This window comes from Armigeres subalbatus, chromosome 2 (assembly GCF_024139115.2).
Source record: "Armigeres subalbatus isolate Guangzhou_Male chromosome 2, GZ_Asu_2, whole genome shotgun sequence".
NCBI lineage: Eukaryota > Metazoa > Arthropoda > Insecta > Diptera > Culicidae > Armigeres > Armigeres subalbatus.
Window position 1 is genome coordinate 228,230,421 of NC_085140.1, and position 22,754 is coordinate 228,253,174.

General features: G+C 37.0%; 1 protein-coding gene across 2 annotated transcripts in view; it reads right to left on the minus strand.

Annotated features, from left to right (window-relative positions):
* Positions 1–22,754, minus strand: part of LOC134211833 (heterogeneous nuclear ribonucleoprotein U-like protein 2) — a 59,594-nt gene that overhangs the window by 1,831 nt on the left and 35,009 nt on the right. Inside the window, exons 6-12 of one of the 2 annotated variants that reach the window (XR_009979113.1) lie at positions 12,356–12,478; positions 12,162–12,290; positions 11,928–12,099; positions 11,503–11,866; positions 11,363–11,439; positions 8,862–8,962; positions 8,683–8,774 (exon numbers count right to left, since the gene is read on the minus strand). Coding sequence is in view for 1 of the 2 variants with exons in the window: in XM_062689123.1 (XP_062545107.1) it covers positions 8,862–8,962; positions 11,363–11,439; positions 11,503–11,866; positions 11,928–12,099; positions 12,162–12,290; positions 12,356–12,478 (966 nt within the window). In the remaining variant the exon portion in view is untranslated. The remainder of the gene's footprint in view (positions 1–8,682; positions 8,775–8,861; positions 8,963–11,362; positions 11,440–11,502; positions 11,867–11,927; positions 12,100–12,161; positions 12,291–12,355; positions 12,479–22,754) is intronic. The other variant, XM_062689123.1, reaches the window with a different exon arrangement.

Here is a 22,754-nt window from a genome sequence, read left to right on the forward strand (position 1 = left end):
TTATACTTAACAATCTCGGGTGGGGCCATGCATCTTGCCCTACTTTGACAACAATCATGGAAAAGAAAGGAAAAACTACTTAATGCAATAATATCATCAGTAAGTATTTTGAACTTAAATTTTGAGATGATTGATTGATGTCAAGTATGTGTCGATTTTCCTGAGTGTGGCAAATAGCTGATAAAGAATGTGTGTATCCGCCAGACATTATAAATACTCACGCTCACTCTAAATGTGAATGTGTACATTGTACCGTACAGAAAATGCATTGTGAGTGCTTTGACTTTGACTACGCGTCCGATTTTTGAATCTCGGGCTCATTCAGTAACCGCTAAGTTGCGAAGGCCGACGGAGGACCTTCGTGGCGTACTGAGGGTCGTGGGTTAGTCCTATTAAAGGAAAGTGTACACTCAGGAAAATCGACACATACTTTATGGCAAAAATCCATATATTTTGAAATATGCATATCATGTGTCGGCACATACTTAATTGCATATAAATTCACACATGAATACTATGACCCGCATGGATAATATGTGTGAACACTCATGCAATGCATGTGGGCGCATGTAATATCCCAGCCAACAATTCTGTTCATATAACTCATTTGCAATCCAGTTAAGTGGATACAAAAAAAATAGATCATATAAAATGCATAGATTCCACCTATACGTACAAATTTGGAGGCCATATACGTACATGCGGAATAAATTTTCTTGTTTATATGATTTCATATGAAGTAAAATGATCCTTTATACAACTTCGTTTATAACTATATTTATCGTTTTTTATGACTTCGTATGTATCAATTTATAACTCAAAATTGTAACATAAACAACTTAAAAGTATATTGCCAAAAATATTTTTTAGGTATGGGTACTATTTTTTTTTGGCAGTATTCTTTTTTCAGCAATATAAAGTAAATTGACCGACTGTGGCAAAAAAATCCACTGATCCATGATGAATGAATTATTGGCAGTGGCTGATTTTCTACTCGCCGCAGCCACATCCAGGCGCTATAGTATATACACAAAATAGCCAGCAAGAGTTAACTGCTGAATTTTATGGCGAAAGACATCTAACGCTGGTTTTCTCAAAATTAGAACTTTTAATGAAAAACTATTTGGTACCGGTTATGAGGGATGGTGTCCGCTACTACGCCTACCAAATATTTTTTCGATTATTGTGCTTAATTTTGAGAAATCGAACCTTAGATGCCTTTCGCCATACTGATTTCAGAAAGTTAACTCCTAGTGTGTCGCTGTAAGCACGCTCAAAGCAGTCGATTCATTCTTATAATGTTTTTTAAAGTTCTCTTCTATTAATCTGCATTTACAAATTTCGAAATAACGGACATGCCCAGATTCGATTCAAAGATCTTCGAGGTGCCAATCTTGCAACAATCCCAAAAGCCACATGAAACATATATTGCGATCAAAAAATTGCACATCGCATTATAAAGTGTGGATTAGTAACTCAATCTGATTCCATATGACTTCATTTATAATGTTTTGTTTACTGCTTCATATATGATTCAAAATAACCTTTATGCAATTTGATTCGGATATTTATTTCAATCTTTATGATTTGCTCCTTGCAAGGATTATTGGTTTATAGCGTGGAACAACTCCGCGCACATTATTGTGCTTTGAATAAGTTTTTCATATATCTACATGACAATTTCTTTTCAACGGAAAACACATCGATCGTATAATATACCATTCTACTTGATATGTTTGAAGTTAATGATATGATTTAAAATGATTCGAAATAACCTCATTTATAACTTTATTTATGTAAAAAGTTAAATAACTTCATCTTGCCATCCAATAAACTCATATATAATTTCGTCATGAAGATCATAATAAAATCACAAATTCGTATCATATACAATTTAAATTAACTTTATATTGCGTTCTATATGATTCTAACTCCATCTGGATATTTATACAATTTCAATTTGGCATCCTTATACGACTGCTGGTTTGCTGGGATATGTGTCGAAACTATGGAATCCATTTGGCTACCCCCATTGCAAAAATCCACGTGTGAACTCATGAATATAATGCGGAGTTTTTTGTGAGTGTACCTCAAATACATTTTTCAAATTAAAATCTTCTTAAAACACACATTTTGCAGAATTCTGTTTTAAATTCTTCTTGTTCAGTCAAAAATCCAGAAATATGCAATTTTTAGTGCTCAGCAGTGGTGGCTCCTACACTCAGGAAAATCGACACATACTTTATGGCAAAAATCCATGTATTTTGAAATATTCATATCATGCGTCGGCACATACTTTTATTTGCATACAAATTCACACATGAATACTATGACTCACATGGTTAGTATGTTTGAACACTCATGCAATACATGTGGGCGCATGGAATATATGTGTCGAAAATATGGAATTCATTTCGCTACCCCTGTTGCAAAAAATCCATGTGCGAACTCATGAATATTAGAAATACTAGAATAAGAGATCGGCGAAGACGCCATCTTGTTTCCAATCGAACCGTCAAAAGCGGTTCCAATTCGACTTTACTACTTTACGTTTACTTTTTGCATCCATAAGAAGCAAGCAAAAAGTTCAAGTGCTGCCAGTGTTGCCAGGCGATTTCATGCATTTTAATACGTTGCCAATTCGACAGTTTTTCACTCCGCCGGTCTCTGGTTATAGGGTTGCTAATGAATATAATGCAGAGTTTTTTGTGAGTGTAAAGCGCAAATCTCTCGTATAACATGGTTGGAACAGAGTGAATGTAAATAAGAGTGGCGACACTGTCAGAATTGGAACAGAATTCATCTGTCATTCCCATACAAAATCGTGTTCCAAACGAGCAGGAGACCTGTCAAATGCAGCACATGTCGCCACTCTTAATTACATACACTCTGGGTTGGAATAAGCCGATGTAGGTAATTATAACGGATCGCCAACCAACTTTATCCTAGTACGCTGCTCTTACGGAATGAGTTAACGGAAAATTTAATCAAATTACCACGCAGGGTGGCCACTCACCCGGGAATCCGGGAAAACCGGGAAAAACCCGGGAATTTGAAATCACCGGGAAAAACCGGGAAAACCCCGGGAATTTCATGAAGTCGCAGGCATTATTTTTATATGTTAATTTTATAATATAGCTGATGTGATTATAACTTTAAAACACTTGAATTCTTGAATTCGAGGCTGTATATTTGAAATGAATTATGAGAAAAAAGCATCTTCAAACCAGGACAGATTTGCGATTTGGGTGTAACTTATTTTGTAAACAAACCTTGGAAGGCAAACAATGTTGTCCTACATTTTGTGCAAAAAGTTTTTTTCTTTGATTTCACACCATCTAAACGATTATATATTCTTAATTCATTCAGTGCAACTAATACAGGAATATATGAATTTTAATATTCATGGTCATACCAATCTGTCAAATAGAAGTACACCAGAGCCGCATGAGCGCTGGAGTATTTTCACCTAAAGCGAGCATTTTCTGAGAAATTAACGATATGTAGGGGAAACGTTTGCATTCTACAGAATCGAATCGCAAATGAGTCCCTGAAACAATGCATTGATTAAGTAAATATTGATTTGATTAAATGTTTAGTAGTATAATTTCATTGAAATTCCTTTAATTATGTACTTTCTTATAAGTTTTCACCAACATTTAGCCTCTTTGGAATTTGGTAATGACTTACGGTAATGCTAGGTCTTCAACCGCTATAAAAAGTTTAATTTTTTTTGTCAAATTCCTGCTTATTTTCAAGTGTTTGTTCAAAAAAGTCTTACGAGATTTAAATAATTTTCTTAAATTTTATCAGCAATCCTTACTGCTTTTACAATAAATATTCTGATAAAATTGTGAAAATTTCAGACTGCTTTCATATTTTTAGGAACTTTTATGAAGTCTATTCGAATTTTTGGAATTCCTTGGGAGCCTCCTGCATTTACGCAGATTTCCAGGTACCAATAAAGTCTTAGCTTGCCTTTTACAGCAAAAGACTGTTAGATCGAACATGCTGTTGGTGCTGTTAGACGTGGTTAGACTTTCAATGCGAGAAAGTAGAGAAAACATTGAACATATCAACATTCTTTAGGTATTTTTTTAATGACTCATCAATGAACCATTTTGTGATTGTTTGAATATATTTTCCAGATGTCAACGGTTTCGTGCAATACAGGCACAACTCGAAATCTGAGAATGTTCAGAAATAACGTTAAAAATTTTCAATAAAAAAAACTTCAATGTTTTTGTAAATATTTCGAATTCCATGGATATTTTTGCATGTGTTGATACATTAGGATTACTTTTATGTGTTTCAATAAGAAACAACTTGAAAAGGGCAATACATTTGAGGCATAGGTAACATCTTTTTTGAAAAATCGTCATATTTCAAAATAGACAACTTTTGATGCATTGTGAATTGCGACCTGGGTTTTTGTCAGGTGAAACTTTATACTGTTTTCTGTGCTTGGCAATCAAAATGTCAAAAATTAAGTATTTTGAGTTGTGGCAGTATTGCACGAAACCGTTGTGTGCCCTTTTCATTATTTTCTTGCCACATAGTTTCTAGAGTGCAATCAATATTTCAAAAGTTTTTCAGACAAAAAAACAGCAGTTGGAACTTGAACTCTTTTACAGCAAGTCAAGAGCCTGTTAGAATGTTAGAATTCAATGCTTATTATTAAATAACTTAATTGATACTTAAACCTAATGTTGTACATTTTATACATTGTTTTACATAATCAAAACCCTCCCAAGAACTTTTAAAAATTTCCGGGAATATTTTGAAAAGCCTACCGGGAAAACCGGGAAAAACCCGGGAATTTATTTTGTCGACTAAAGTGGTCACCCTGACCACGGTAAATTTGACAGCTGATTCAGTATGGGAGAAATGTCACTTTTCCGTACGGGATAATGGTACCGATTTTTTTTCCGTAAGGAAAAGTGACATTTACTTCACTCAGCAGGCGTTATTAGCATTACGAAATTTTCTCTACTGCTCACGGAATTTCAGAGCGGAATCATCCCGTGAGCATTCCGTATCCTATCTATTTGCACTCTACTTTTAAGCATCGTACTAGGCTTTTCAACTGAGTGGCAAGTAAAAAAGGTGTTGCAAGATGAGAAGCTCTCTTATAGCTCAGGCAGCAATAGACAAGCAGGGCACTTAATAAAGGTAGAATACTTTCAAAAAGGACTTATTAGACCTCTACACTGCGTAGTTTGCATTTAGATTTTTTTATATCCTCATTATCAAGACTTATAGCCCTAGACTGGCTCAACTCAAATTAACTCCATTATATTCCATCGTTCATTACCATCGAAAATAAATATAAATAGGGTAAGGCTCGTACGCGACAAAATCTGGACACCTTTAAACACGTATAACTTCTAAAAAATAGCTCATCAACGAGTGAAATATTTCGTAGATTGATGAATGTATGTTCTGTACTTTCTGAAAATATATTTCTTATAATGAATTATTGGCAGTGGCTGATTTTCTACCCGCCGCTGCCACATCCAGGCGCTATAGTATATGCGCCAAATAGCCAGCATGAGTTAATCGCCAGAAATTTGTATGAGGAACTTCCCATGAAAAACTATTTGGTACCGGTTATGAAGAATGGTGTCCGCTACTACGCCTACCAAATATTTTATCGATGAAGCTGCTTAATTTTGAGAAATCGAACCTTAGATGCCTTTCGCCATACTGATTTCAGAAAGTTAACTCCTAGTGTGCCGCTGTAAGCACGCTCAAAGCAGGCGATTCATTGCAGGTTCGGAAAGAAATGTGTGCAGTCGCAAATGAAATTCGGGCCTCTCGATCCAGAAACTGACTAAAAACATTTTATTTTCATGTGAATACTGCTCAAAGCATTTTAAAATTTGTCGATGCTTGTTTGACAATATAGTCGGCGTAGCACCAACTTAGAATTCGGAAGTCGGGACTTCCGAACCGAACTTTCTTCCGAAGTTTTATCTGTCAAACTAGTTGATGCGTTGTTTGGCGCATCTTAAGATGAGTCCAGCGCACTACTTCCGAAGGGAAAGTTGTCTGTATCTGGAGAATAATCAAACTTCGGTATAAAAAGCGTTCTAACTTTCTTCCCGATAGACAATATCTAAACCGTCAGAGAGTGGAACAAAAATGGATTTTATGAGCCACCAGAAGGATACATGCTCGAAACAAATTCTACTGAGGATGCCGTATCTTTCGGCACGTATTAGGATCGGTGTACCGGTAATAGTGGTATTAGTGACAGGTCCAAATTGTTTAATTCATATCTATGGATAGGAATATATTTCCTGTGATGTAAATATATTGGCAGAAAGCTGTTCTTATCTACTTTTCAGGAAAAATATTGTTGATACTTCAAAATATTGTTTTCTTCTCAAAATCGCTTCCTCCATTAACTGGTACATGGACAAGTAATAGTGGCACTAGCTAACTTCTGTTCCTATAATAGTGAATCCAATTGGTTTCTTATGGGATTCACTATTATAGGAACGCCTCACTATTATTGGTGCAAGGGAGTCAACAAGTTAAGGAAAAATGATGTTCTTCGATGTTTCCCGGAAAATTTGTAAACTTTTTCGCACACATTCACCTTTTTTGAGCAAGCGCTATTGTATGAAGTAATTTGAAAAATTAAAATACACTACATCTAGCGAAAATCGCGTTTCCACTATTACTGGTACACCACTATTACTGGCACAGCCACCCTATTTCTTAGAAAATTCAAATGTCACCAAGTTTCGTGCATACATCGACTTTCATCGATAAGGAATGAAGCCATTTGTGAAAACCGTGAAAACCGCATCTTAATTACCCGTCCCAATAATTAGTACCGTGACATGCCCTATTACCGTGAGGTTGAGGACGTGTCAAAAATAAATTCGCTACATAAAAAAATAGAAGACGATTCCAAATACCGCGCGGAAAAATTCCTAATACCATGCCCTATCAAACAAGTTCAAACGAATAATCTAAAAGCACTTTTACAATAAATCATGTGAATGAGTGAATAATCTGTATAATCTATTAAATAAATACTACATAAAATACGTCATATAGAATTACTATTTACGCAGATACTGGAAGAAACATCATTTCTCTGGGAAAATAGCAACTTCACAATATCTTCTTCTTCTTCTTCTTCTTATTGGCATTACATCCCCAAACTGGTACAGAGGCGCCTCGCAGCTTAGTGTTCATTAAGCACTTCCACAGTTATTAACTGCGGGGTTTCTAAGCCAAGTTTACCATTTTTGCATTCGTATATCATGAGGCTAACACGATGATACTTTTATGCTCAGGGAAGTTGAGACAATTTCCAATCCGAAAATTGCTTAGACCGGCACCGGGAATCGAACCCAGCCACCCTCAGCGTGGTCTTGCTTTGTAGCCGCGCATCTTACCGCACGGCTAAGGAGGGCCCCTAACTTCACAATATTAACGGTTTAAACCGTGCCTTGATTTATCAATTAATTCACTTAATATTCAATAAAATTTTAGATACGCTACTATCCAGTGTCTAAATGAGTTTGAAAACAAAATGAGAAAATTTGTATTCACCTAAAGAATCTACTTTTTTATAAGAAACTATTAAGGAATTTACAAGAATACTTACGTCAACAGGCTGTGGTAAATATCGCAGATATGATATTGTATTCTTATGTGCTGAACGACAAAACGAGAACATTTTGAGTGTTTATATTAATAGATTTATATCATCTTTAAATTTTCCAACTTCCAACAAGTTTTTCCTTAGCGAAGTACTGGAATAATGCATATCGCAATATGTAATTCATCTGGATGATACTTCCCTAGTTATCCTACACATAAAATGGCGTGGATAGTCAGCTTTAGATTAAATTCTATTACTAATTATTGGAGCGAATAATTAAAATGCGGGTTTCGTTGAGTGAAAGCTCTTGAACATTCCCGTTAGCTATGTAGATTTTCAAATCGCCTGACCTTTATAGGGAACTAAGTCCCGCAACGCTGTAACGTAACGCTAAGTCAGTTTTTATCCAAATCAGCTCAAAATTTCGGAGAACACTCAGAACGTGTGACACAATCGAATGAGCGTGGTGAAGCAAAATCGATTTTTTATAATCGCTCTAATCCCAAACTTTCTGCATTGCGATTGAAGACATATGGGTACTAACGTATCTTTTACGTGATTTACGATAAATTGAAACCTCCAGGAGCAAAAATGTATGCTGTCCCATACCAATTTCCATACAAACTTGAAATGACCAGTCGGAACCGATTGGACAGAAAAATCTTGATTCAACTGGTTTGGATGATGTTTCCATTTTTCCAAACGATTGCTCCCCGTTCTAATAAAACAATGTAATAAAACATATTCAACAATTTTCAGTTATTTTGAAAATTAACTTAAAAATCCTTAGTTGTTTATAAATTCTAGTAGCGAAGAAGATATAGGTATAATAGGTACCAATTTTCGACGAAGTACTAGTTATTTTTCATGGAGATACGTTATTGGCAGGTCGTTGTTACGCACAGCTGGGGATAAGCGCAATTGTGTTTTCTCGTCAAATAAAGCAAATCAATTGAATCTCAAATCTGTTTATTAGTACCTACAATAAGATGTTTCAAGGTTCATTTTTATTAAAATTGGTAGATGAAGGAAACTAGCACTAGATCGAAAATTAGTACCTGGTGAATTCGGGAAAATCGCTGGCCGGCGTAAATTAAACCTGCGGATGTACTGACGGCATCAATCAAATACAATTAAGCCAAACGATTCACTGGAAGAAAACACATCAAGTTCATATATACCCTTTCGGTTTATCTGACATTGGCAGTAAACAAAAAATAAAAGGAAATGTTATTACCTGCCACCAGGAGTACCACTGCTGAGAATCGTTTCCTTGGTTGCTACCGTAGCTCCAACAGTTAGAATTCTGCTGATTCCATGAAGATCCGCTGTTGTATCCTAAAAAGTAGTAAATAGACAAAATAAAGTACAAGAATATATAAAATTGAACATAAAAATGTAAGATTTAGTGAAATGAAACAAATATGAATAAATATGGAAAATAAAGCCAATATATTTGTACAGATATAGTTATACTGTCCATTTACTGTCCCCAGTCACATATCAGCCCCATACAGTTTTTTCGCATACTGAGATAAAAGCCAAAAATCGATATTTTTAATTTGTATAACATTATTATAATATGTAAATTTCACATAGTTCGGCGATATTATACGTTCTATATGAACTGTGTTTCGCATAAGAATCATATGTAGCTGAAAATAATTTCACCTTGTCATACTCGAACTGAAATTTTATCCTGAAATCGAATGACAATGAAGTAGAACCAAGTTATGCTTCTTACATAGGCATAATCTCTGCATTAAAATGTATACCATTACCAGTGATCCCCAAAGTGCGGCCTTTTAAGTCTTTTCCTGCGGCCCGCGAACGATTTCAGAGAATACACTTCAAGTGGCCCATTTATAAACATTATCACCGGAAAAGTTTATTTATCATTCCCAATATTTTGATTTACTCGGAAACTTGTCAGGCTCACGTCATTATAGCGTTGAAGCACTATTTATATATCGTGAATAATTTTATCAATATGATTCAAGAACTTCATTTCATACATGGATGTCATGTAGACCGATAGAAAATAAACTTCGATGTTATCGCCCCGGGTTATGATAATAGCAAATTTGTTTTTAATAGTAGATTTAAAGGAACTAAAGGTTGAAATACAAGTAAAAATTATGTTGTCGTATAATACTGCTCCGTAATAAGAATGCATATTCTTTTTATATAATTATAGTTTGGCGAAATTAAACTGCCATTTTACTGGATTATTACCTCCAGAAATTACGTTCACTATCAATTATGGATTCTGTTCAGAATACCATTCGAACTTTTTTCAGAATCGTAAAAAGATTATTAAAAAAAGACAGGAGCACCGTCTTCGACCACAGGTCGTACACTTAACACCTAGCATGATACAGCGGACAGGACACAAAACACCCCGTGGACCAGTGGAGAATTTTTCGATCACGAAAAGTTTTCTCCTTACCAGGGCGGAAATCGAACCCACACTCCACAGCACATGCGCTTATGCGATTAACGTCACTAACCACACGGCCACGAAGCCCACGAATGTTAGAATCTCAAACAAAATCCTAAACGGATTCTAGGTACTCAAAATTTCGAACGAATTCTCTGAGGATTCTTCTCCGAATCTCGAGCGCAATTCTGTTCAGAAACACGGACGAGTTCTTTCCTGAATATCAAATACACTGGTGGAAATAAGTATAAAGACAAGCTCGGTTTTCATACAAAATGGCCATATTGGGAAGTCAATATCTCGATTCGTAGCGATTCGATTGGGCTGATTTTTTGCCAACAAGCCTAAAATGATTTGAATTTTATTCAATGATAGTTACATTTCTGCATATATTCTGGTTATATTGCAGCTTGGTGGAAATAATTATAAAGACAGTTCCGTTGTATAGAGCTCCATATAAAAAAAGTGGTGTCTTTATATTATTTCCAGATGTTGAGGTCAAAATCAACAGAGATGTATACAATTTACTCAAAGATCGAAAGATCAAGTTAAAACAGGTGCCTAGTAAAATTTCAGCCAAATCGAATCGCTACGAATCGAGATATCGATCCTCAATCATGATGAAAATGTATGAAAATCATGCTTGTCTTTATACTTATTTCCGGCGGTATAGATTATGTTTAGGATTCCAAACTGATTCTGTTCAGAATTCCAGAATATCTAGAATATTTGAGTGAATGCTTCTTAGAATATCGAGCGGATGATGCTCAGAATCCCAATCGGGTTTTTTCGGACCTTCTTCGTAATTTACTACAAGTTAATAGTAAACAATAAACCTCGAGCATAAAAACATAAGAAAAATTACAGGGTTTGAAAGAATTTATCTTCCTTTTACTTCCCCTAAGACGCTCAAAACTAATTATTAATAAGAAAAATTACTGAATCGGTCGACATGATTATTAAAAAAAAAACTGAGCTGAAAAAAATGCTTTGATACACAAATATGTACAAAAATGGTAACTTGGCTTAAAAACCAAGCAGTTAATAACTGCAGACGAGCTTAATGAACCGTAAGTTGCTGGGCGGCAATGTCTCAGTGGGGGATGTAATGCCAATGAAGAAGAAAATTTAATATAAACTGAAAAACAAATGTTGCAAAAATACTGCGGCCCGATTCAACAGCTCAAAATTTTGGTGCGGCCCTTGATAGTAAGCATGCTGAGGATCACTGATTTTAGCCCATTGTTAGTGATGAACCCAAAGCAAAACAAAAAAAAATTGAGTCGTTGTTTACAAACCTCTGTTGTAGTTGCCTCCATATCGTTGAGCTTGATTATTCTGGTATCCCCGATTGTTATAGCGATTATCAAAACGGCTAAAAGAAATTGAAAATTGATATTATTTTCAATAAATAGAAATCATAAAAAAATATTTATACCCGCGCGTCCAATCACTGTTATTTCCGTAGCGGCCACCCGTATAGCTTCCGGAATTCGGCCGTCCATATCCGCCTCGGTAGTTCCTATTCTGAGAATACTGCTGTGTATTATTTAACCGCTGCTGGTTGTATCCACCTTGATGATACTGCTGAACGCCGCTGTATCGTTTGTTGCCCTGATTCCACCGTTGGTTGTTGTTTGCACCTCGCCGTTGCTGTTGATTCCTGTTGAATCCTCGGGGAATTGCTTTCTGGCCGACTTCGTTGAGCACTTTCGCCCGTTCAACTGACTTTTCGGCATCCAAGTCAGTGTAAGTAACTTCAGTGAACCAGTTCAATTCCTTAGGAGGAATATGAAAGTGTGCTGAAAATGTAGAATATGCTACAGATTTCTGATTCACATGTAGCTGATCACATTGGATTACCTTTCATCACGTTGAGGTGAGACTCGAGAACTTCAACACCGAATACTTCATTCTTCAGCTTAATGCGCCGTTCATGCTCTTCTTCGTCGGGAACTACAATAACAGCTTTTCTTACCGCAAATTTACCGAATCCTCGTAGTTTACGCTTTTGTTCTGAAGGAAACACGTTGGTCTAAAACATAGATATAAATTATAGTTCCAAATAAATCATAATTCGCACATGTAGAATCCCACCTGATCAAAAATAAAATTCTTTCTTCGCTTGGCCGCAACTTCACATAGTTTGTTAAGACTTTTGGAAAGCTGGTCAACAAGTCTTGTCCATTTCTTCGTGTTATCTGGTTTTCTGGGTACACCAGCAAGCTTATAAATGAAGGAAGGCATATTGAATGGCAATTTCGAGAACATTTGATAAATTGATAATTTACCTTCATTTGTTCCAACAGTGTATGGACACTGAGCACAGTCGCCTTTTTATCCGCATTTTCTTTGAGATAATTCGTGACCCAATGTGTTTTACCACTGGCAGGCATTCCAATAAGAAAAATGAGCTGAAATTGAAAAAAAAACAGATTTATTGTCAAAAAAGCAAATATGAGTCAATAATAAATATTTTGATCAGTTTCGTTACACAAGGGGCGATTATATGACGATAACTACTTTCTAAGATGCTTTAATCCGATGACCAGGCGTATCACATGATCGTGGAGCACGATTTACGGGAACGAAAATGAAAGAAATAAAAGCGCCGATTGAAAGAATACTTTTTTATTCAGAAAACGTATGCGTCCTTAGTCTAGCGGTAAGATGCGCGGCTATCAACCCGAACAAAGTCCATTAACAAAATAAGAGCAAATTTGATATTAAGCTCTACTATTGAGATTATATTGAAAACAAAATTAGATGTCAATTGTTAGTTAATACAAATTGATATCGAAACATGTTTTCAATATGCATTCCTCAGTTATCATAATGATAGCAGCTTAATCAAATTATGCTATCGACTTATTTATGCTTAATTACGAAAATTTAAAGCAATCTGCAAATAAAATAGGCTGTTGTTGTTATGAATGCTCTGATTGAGTATTCATTTATTTATTTATTTATTTAAGGCCTACATCAACAGACTACTTATGTCCTAATGATGGTAATAAAAAAAAAGATATAAGATATAAGTATACATATCGTCAAAAACTTAAAAAAAAATGGACACAAACACTAAAACAGCTATCTATTGCGAAGTGAAAAATTCTTTGAATCTTCGACGCAGCGTCTGACGAGGCAGGTTGAAGTCGAATATTGTAGAAACCCTGTTGAATATACGCTGTAATCCTTCAATACTACCGTTCATACTGTAGTTAGTCCGACGAAATGGCATTCTTAACATAGCGTGGTGTGTTCTCGGCTGTACGTTAATATTAATCTGTTCCAAAATGTCACTACAATCTATTCGGCCTTGCAAAACGTCTGCAACAAGTGCAGCTCGAGCGGTGTTACGGCGTTCTCTTAGCGGATCCAGATCGATAAGCCGACAGCGGCTTTCATAACTTGGCAGGCGTAATGGATCTCCACGGTAGTCTACGCAGAGCAAATCGTAGGAAGCGTCGTTGTACGGACACAATTCATTCAGCACCGTTCATATAATTGGGATTCCAAACGGCAAAGCAATACCCCAGTATCGACCGCACCAGTGAGCAATACAAAGACTTTAGACAGTAAATGGCAGAAAATTCTTTAGCCATCCGAAAGATGAAGCCCAGGGATCAGGAAGCCTTACCTACAACGTATAAAATATGCATTTTGAACGTCAGCTGGGAATCCAAAATTACGCCCAAGTCTTTGACATGACTCAGACGTTCTATGCTGGTATTCAAAAGCGTGTAGTCGAATCTAACGGGATTTTTAATCCGAGAAAAAGTGATCATCGAGCATTTTGCCGGATTGACTATCATACGGTTGACGTTACACCAATTGGCAAAGGATTCTAACTGACGTTGAAGGAAATAGCAATCTTCGATGGATTGGATTTGCAAGAACATTTTCAGGTCATCAGCATACGATAGGCGGGAACTTCAGTACAAAATTCACGTCATTGAAATATAGTAGGAAGACTAACGGACCCAAATGACTTCCTTTGGGGTATTCCCGATGTAGCTACGAAGGAATCAGACCTGCAGTCGCCGATAGCAACCGTTAGTTGGCGGCCGGATAGATATGATCGGAACCATTCCAATAGAGTGCCATTTACTCTAACTTGTCTAATTTGGCGATAGCGATGCAGTGGTTTAACTTATCAAAAGCAGTTGACAGATCTGTGTAGATGACATCTGTTTGAGCTCTTTTCGTCATGCTGTTCGTGATGAAAGATGTAAGGCACAATAAATTAGTACTAGTGGAGCGACCGGCTATGAATACATGCTGAGTTTCAGACAGATACTGCTTGCTGTGAGAAAGCAGAGGATCCATCACAACGAGTTCGAACAGTTTTGATATTGCACTCAGCGAAGTTATTCCTCGATAATTGTCCACGTCACGTTTGTTCCCTTTCTTGTGCACAGGAAACATTTGTGCAATCTTCCAACATGAAGGAAAGATGCCACTGGATAAGGAAAGCCGAAACAGGAGGAGCAACGGATACTGCAAACTGGAAATGTGTCTTTTCAGGAAATTGGATGGAATACCATCGGGACCAGGTTTGATCGATGACTTTAGTTTTGATGCAGCAGAGGAGATCATTTCTTCGCTGATGTCGATAACACCTAGTACATGGCCATATAGGGGAACATTGTCTGCTGCGTGATGTACTTCGTTGTCGGTAAGCTGTTCATCGGTAAAAACGTCAGCAAACTTTAGCGAAAACAGTCTGCAGATCTCCTGCAGTGATGATACAGTTTCGCCCTTAAATGTCATAGAGGAAGGTAGGCCAGATTCCCGCGTTGTTTGTTGACATGATTCCAAAACAGTTTAGGATGCGTTTTGAGATTGGTTTGGATCTTACTTTGATATCGGGAATAGCATATACGACTGTCCCGTTTATATGTAGGCGTTGAGTCTGACTTAGTGATCCTTTAAGAAAAACGTACGTTATTTAGTGTATTTCTTGGCAGTTTTAAGTTCTCTTAATTCCCGAGTGTACCAGGACGGATGAGAGCTATTCTTGTGTACTTTTTTGGGAACATGTCGGTCAATAACGTATGCCAAGATATGCGAGAAAGTCGACGCAGCATTTTCGACATTATCGGCAAGTATAGCGTCCCAAGGCATATCAGATAGTACGTCGACAATGCTTTGATGATCGGCCTTCTGAAAGTTGTATGATACGGAAGCGGGAAATACATTGAACTCGTTGGCTGTACTCATTATTTTATTTATTTATTCAGACTAAGGCCGAAGTGGCCTGTGCGGTATATAAGAGTCTTCTCCATTCGGCTCGGTCAATGGCTACACGTCGCCAACCACGCAGTCTACGGAGGAGTACTCATTTTGATATCAAATTAGATCAACTGGAGTAATCAAATAATTGACATCATGACAGCAAATTTTGATTTCGATTTGATTTCAAACTTTGCTCGGGAAGGTATCGACTCATACAAAACATGCTTACGTTAAAGGTTTTCAAATCATCGGCTATGAACACGTGTTGTTTCGCATGGTGTTTTTTTTTCGATCGGTCCAACATGCTGAATCAAATGCCGTAATATTTTAACGAACTCGGTGTAGTGTTACCAGACGTACTCTACATGTACATGTACTCTTTTTGAGGCAGCAAAATTACGTACTCTTCTTTTTCGGAGCAAAAGGTTGTACGTACTCTTTTCAAATTTTGTACCAATTTGATTCTCAAACCTAGCATTGCAAAGTGCATTTGTTAGCATTGGATTTTCCTTAGTTTGTACAAAAAAATATACACCCAGTTCTTTTTTACACGGATGGGTTTTAGTCGATTAAGACCTTAAGCGTCAATAAAATTATGATTTAATCCCACGAAAAGAATCACAAACAATCTAAGAAAAATCAGGTGGTATTTAAAAAGCTGTGAAAGTTCACGTTAAACAATACATTTACGTGTAAGATTGTGTATGTCACGATTTGAATTCATCGTATTTATTATTTTCATGATATTTGATTTGCTTAGCTGTTTCCAGGCACGGTGAAATTTAACATTTTTTATTTAGAGAAATTAAGATATTAAACATTTGGAAAGCCAACACGATCACATTAAATATGACTCATACCACAAAACTTAATTACAAACTGCAAGCATGACTGAGACCATTGTCTAACCATGCATGGGAATGGGGAACATTATTTAAACGTTCGTTATTATACTAGAGACTGCGTTTGTTAAAGCTTTTAAAACTATTCTTCAGATATCAGACGTATTTCGTATGAAGAGTTGATCTTTCCAATTCACCCAATAAATTTGATTTCCCAATTATTAGATTGTTTCATTGGGTTTTATTCTATAAATTGTTCTTCTACTCCTTCATTTATATTTAGGAGAAAAAATGGCTTTTACAACTCACGAAAGCGTTTGACACAACTCGCTGTTTTGTCACAGTAACTGTCGCTGTTTACTTTCTTGAATTCATACACATTTAGCGATATAATTTCATCCTAGAAATAGGGAGCGGGACCATTTGGGCAGCACTCCCTATTCCCGTCCGCAACGTTAATAACTCGACCGCGTTCCAACCAAATGGCTTGATTGTTTGTACATCACTAGATATCGACAGAAACTAATCATGTACTAAAAAACAAGTAATTCGGTTGTAATGCGCTCGAGTAATGAACGTTGCTGACGGGAATAGGGGGTTGCTGCCCAAATGGTTCTCTACACTATAAACGACAAATAAACTGTTTTGACTCAAATCCCGAACATGACATATTCCCAACACATGCGTTTGATAGTCCTAGAATTCAAAATCCCATCGGTTTTCCGTACGGAGGATCAGGATTACAATCAAATTCAACATCCATCCCATTGAAAGAATTACGCGAATAATTATGAAATGGTTATTTAAATCCAACTGGAGCTTTAAAAATCATGGATTGTACTCTTTTTTAATTTTTTGTAAATGTACTCTTTTTAGTCAAACCGAATCTGGTAACACTAACTCGGTGCGATGTATGTCCGATGTATGTTGTTGCCCGCAAATCATCTCTGCGACTGAACAGTTGATATCCTCTCGTACGGCTGATCGCAAACCCAATAAAATTAATGGCAGTTTATCACACCAGTGTTTAGCGTCCACACACATTTTTATTTTTTTTTTTATTTTTTTTTAAACTAATTTTATTTGCTAATTATCTAATACATGCATTCATCTCTTAGACTAGGTGTTCCGTGTTTTCTTAACACTATCATCCTTATTTGCTATGTTACTTTTTAGTTATTATTAATACATTTCAATTGCCTCTGGCAGTTAGAATTTTTCCTCTGGTTGAATTGAACCATGTAGGAATTACAATGTTTTCTACTTAAACTAAACTTAACCTATTTTATACTAAGGGTACAAGGAGTTAATCGTTGCAATAGAAGATTGCAACGATTTTTGTCTAAAATTACAAATTATTTTGTTGGACATTTGTTGCAATGTCTCAATATTAGAAATTCTATGAAGTTCATTGGTACTATACCACGGAGGCAACTTCAGAATCATTTTCAAAATTTTATTTTGAATCCTCTGGAGTGCCTTCTTTCTGGTATTGCAGCAACTAGTCCATATTGGCACAGCATACAACATGGCAGGTCTAAAAATTTGTTTGTAAATCAAAAAGTTTGTTCTTAAGACAAAGTTTTGATTTTCTGTTTATAAGTGGATATAGACACTTAATATATTTGTTACATTTGGCTTGAAGGCCTTCAATATGATTTTTAAAAGTTAATTTTTGATCTAGCAGAAGTCCTAAATATTTAGCTTCGCTAGACCAATTAATTGGAACCCCATTCATAGTGACAATATGTCTGCTAGAAGGTTTCAAATAAGAAGCTCTCGGCTTATGTGGGAAAATTATAAGCTGAGTTTTGGAAGCATTCAGGAAATTTTCCATTTTTGCAAGTAAGTGGAGAAAATATCCAAACTTTTTGCAATCTACTACAAATGACTCGAAGGCTTCGCCCTTTGGCTGAAAGGCCCGTGTCATCTGCAAACAAAGATTTTTGACACCCTGGTGGTAAATCAGGTAAGTCAGAAGTAAAAATGTTATACAATATGGGCCCCAGTATGCTGCCTTGGGGGACACCAGCCCTTACAGGTAATCTATCAGATTTAGTATTCTGATAGTTTACCTGCAGTGAGCGATCTGATAAATAATTTTGGATCAGTTTAATGATGTACAGAGGAAAATTAAAATTCATCAATTTTACAATCAAACCTTCATGCCAAACACTGTCAAATGCTTTCTCTATATCAAGAAGAGCAACTCCAGTCGAATATCCTTCAGATTTGTTGAGCCGAATTAAATTCGTTACTCTTAATAACTGATGGGTGGTTGAATGCCCATGGCGAAAACCAAATTGTTCATCAGCAAAAATAGAATTGTCATTAATATGAACCATCATTCTATTTAAAATAATCTTTTCAAACAGTTTGCTTATTGAAGAAAGCAAACTGATTGGGCGATAACTAGAAGCATCAGCTGGATTTTTGTCCGGCTTCAAAATTGGAACAACTTTGGCGTTGAAAACAATTGGCAATTGAAAACATTTGTTAAATAAATTAACTAAAAAGGATAAAGAGCTCTCAGGAAGTTTTTTGATAAGTATGTAGAAAATACCATCATAACCCGGGGCTTTCATATTTTTAAATTTTCTAGTAATAGATCTCACTTCATCCAAATTAGTTCCCAACGAAGGGTCAAAAACATTCTCTTGATTGAGAATGTCTTCGAAGCTCCGTGTAACCTGATCCTCAATTGGACTAGTGAGACCTAGACTAAAATTATGGGCACTCTCGAACTGCTGAGCAAGTTTTTGAGCCTTTTCGCCATTTGTTAATAAAATTTTATTTCCCTCTTTAAGCGCTGGAATTGGCTTTTGAGGTTTTTAAGAATTTTGTTAATTTCCAAAAGGGTTGCGAACTGGGATTCAACTTTGAGACATTATTATCAGAGTTAGAATTTCGCAGAATAGTGAAACATTTTTTTAAATTTCATTTTGCAAATCTCGCCAAATAACTTTCAACGCGGGATCGCGAGTTCTTTGGTATTGCCTTCTTCTCACATTTTTAAGACGGATCAGTAGCTGAAGATCGTCGTCAATAATAATGGAGTTGAATTTAACTTCACATTTCGGAATTGCAATGCCTCTGGCTTCGACAATTAAATTTGTCAAAGATACGAGAGCATTATCAATATCACTTTTGGTATCGAGAGGAATATCAATATCAAAATTCCTATCGATATACGTTTTATATAAATCCCAATCAGCTCTATGATAATTAAAAGTAGAGCTGATTGGATTATAAATGGCTTCCTGTGAGATTTCAAATGTCACAGGAAGGTGATCAGAGTCAAAGTCAGCATGAGTTACCAATTGGCCACACAGCTGGCTTGAATCCGTTAAAACCAAATCAATTGTCGAAGGATTTCGAGTGGATGAAAAACAAGTTGGGCCATTGGGATATTGAATAGTATAATATCCCGCAGAACAATCTTCAAATAAAATTTTGCCGTTGGAATTGCTTTGAGCATTATTCCATGAGCGGTGTTTGGCATTGAAGTCACCAATTACGAAGAATTTTGATTTGTTGCGAGTCAGAATTTGAAGATCAGCTTTCAACAAATTCTTTTGCTGCCCATTGCATTGATAAGGCAAGTAGGCTGCAATGAAGGAAAATTGTCCAAAATTTGTTTCAACAGAAACTCCCAAGGTTTCAAAAACTTTGGTTTCAAACGAAGAAAATAATTTATGTTTGATACGTCTATTAATGACAATGGCGACCCCACCACAGGCGCTGTCAAGACGATCATTTCTGTAGATAAAATAGTTTGGATCTCTTTTAATGGAGAGTCCTGGTTTTAAATACGTTTCAGTTATAATGGCAACATGCACATTATGAACTGAAAGGAAGTTGAATAATTCATCTTCCTTACCCTTTAGAGAGCGGGCATTCCAATTTAGAACTTTCACACAATTATTTGGATCCATTGAAACGGAGTCCGATAACAATTTTTTGTGTGTACTTTATACCAACCTGAACAGCTTCAGGAATGGTATTTGCTTTGAACATTGCATCAATCATGTGATGCAATTGTTCAGTTAAAAATCAAATCGGAAGCAGTCATGCTACCTGAATCGGCAACATGACCGTTATTTTCCGTTGGGACATGGGTATAAACCTCATTTTGAGAAGAGAAATTTTGTCTACCAGCAGCGATGTTTGCATACGTAGGTACATTGGAAAATTGGAATTTACTGAAGTGCTTGCTACCCGTTGACGAGCGGCAAAATTTGTTTGTGAATTGTGGTGGGTATGAATTGCTCGACCGGTAACCGGTTTCGAAATTTGAGCGTTTGAAAAATTTCTACCCGTCGAATCTGGGATCCGATTGGAATTTCCGTCATCAATTTTGCACGGAATTCAAAACTTGTTTGCGTGAAAGGCATTCCCAGAAACTGAATTTATGATTGCCCCACAAAATTGGCACATTTAAATTTATTGGAATCTTCTCTCACAGGACATGCGTCCTTGGCGTGAGAGGTTCCACCACAAATCATGCATTTAGCATCCATGTGACAACACTTACGGCACTGGGTGGGGTTTTGGAAATGGTCTGCGGAAATGTTCCCATCTAACACGGACATGGGACATAATACAGGCCTTTTCCAAACTTTTCATATTATTTAGTTCACTTTTGTTAAAATGAACTAAATAAAATTCTTGAGGAATGCCCCTCTGGGAAGTACCAGAATGGGATTTCTTTTTTCATCTTAATTACTTGGACTGGTGAAAATCCAAGTAATTGAGAAATTTCAATTTAATCTCATCCAGTGATTTATCATCACTGGGAGACCTTTCAAGACGACTTTGAACAATCGCTCAGTTTTGTCGTCGTATGTGAAGAATTTATGGCGCTTCTCAGTTAAATACTGAAGAAGACGTTTGCGATCGTCAAAGGATCCCGGCAAAACGCGGCAGTCACCCTTCCTAGCAATCTGAAATGAAACCTTGATCCCCTGAAGGTTACTTAAAATCTCATTCCTAAAGCCAGAAAACTCGGCAACAGATACCACAATCGGCGGAATCCTTTGCTTTTTCGCATGAATCGAATCACCTGGGCTAGATTCGATTTGCTCAATATCATCATTAATCAAATCGAACTGATTGCTCAGTTCGATAGGAGAAAAATTATTTCCGACATTAGAGTTTGAAGGAATATCTGAACTCTCCAGCTTCCTTCTATTTTTTCCGCGCTTTGGCAGGACGGTCTTGAAACCTTGTTTCTTAGAAGGAAGTGGAGAATTCAAAGACTCCCCCTTCCTCTTGTTTTTATTAATACTCATTGCTGAGCGTGGAGACGTGACCTTCTAAGAGGTTTTTTTCCAGAACGGTGTCCCTGCAGGATTACCACCGCTTGTCGGAATTTTACTTCCGCAAACGGGTCCAACGTAAAACGAAGGCACGGGTCCTTGCAAAGATCGTAACGGGATCAGTGGGTACAAATAGCGCTGAGAAGCACTATTGAAATTAAAATAGCTTCGGGTAGTATTAAAAACTTCCTTCCGCAAAGAGAGAAAGAACCGCACAGCACGAAAGCACGATGCGGTCTGGCGTCCACACACATGATTGTCGCTTTAAGGGTCCGATGGAACATTTCTACCATTGGCTTGGGGTTGGTATGCAGTCGTTCGTATACGCGATGTGTACCAAAAACTCGAGTCATTTCCAAAAACAGCTCGAGGTATGAAACGTTTGTATCCGTTTGGCGTTTACCAAGGCCAAGAATCGTCGTAGCTCCTTGACGGTATCAGATAATTTGTACACTTCTACCGAACACGCACAGGATGAGGTTTGATGCCGTCACTGCACACACGGCAACCCAGAAAATCCACTTTAGCAAGGCCGAATTTGCACTTGGATAGGTTGAGTACATTCTGCTGGAGACATTCGAACACGACACGTAGGGGAACTGTCCCGATCACCAACTCACTGAACATATATTCATCTCATAGCGAAACAAAAAAAAATTAGCAGCAATGGATCAATCAAGGTAACTCATTTTGCTCTCACCGCATCAAAACAACGGCGACACTGTATACGCATATTTCTATTCGTGTGTGTTTGACAGAACATGTCTACGGTGGCGCAATCTGCTCATTTCATAGCGGCAGTTTTTGCTTATTGATTGGTCCATTTTGTCGTTAAGTGGGTAGGGGTACAACAGGTACGTGGTGGTACGCCTGAACCATATCCAATGTTGTGAATATGCGCTTTCCCATAAAGTTATCGAGGAGGTCGTGTATGTGTGGTACCAATAGCGGTCTGGAATCGTGACTCGCGTTAGACTTCGATAGTCTCCCACGAAGCGACACTCGTCATTCTTTTTTGAAACTCAGTGTAGTGGGCTGGCCCGAAGGACGACAAATCCCCCAAATCCCCAACTACATCATGGGTTCAAACTTCTTTGTCTTTCTTTCAAACTCTTTCTTTGACTTTGTCCGGCGCCATTCGACGCAATTTGCAGGCGACGGGGGCCTTTTAAGGCTTCTTGACATGTCATTCAGAATGGCTTGCGGCTTACCAACACAGTCAAACAATCAACCACCCCACCCACCCCGACATGCACCGATAAATTTAATTTATATACCGACTACATACCTGA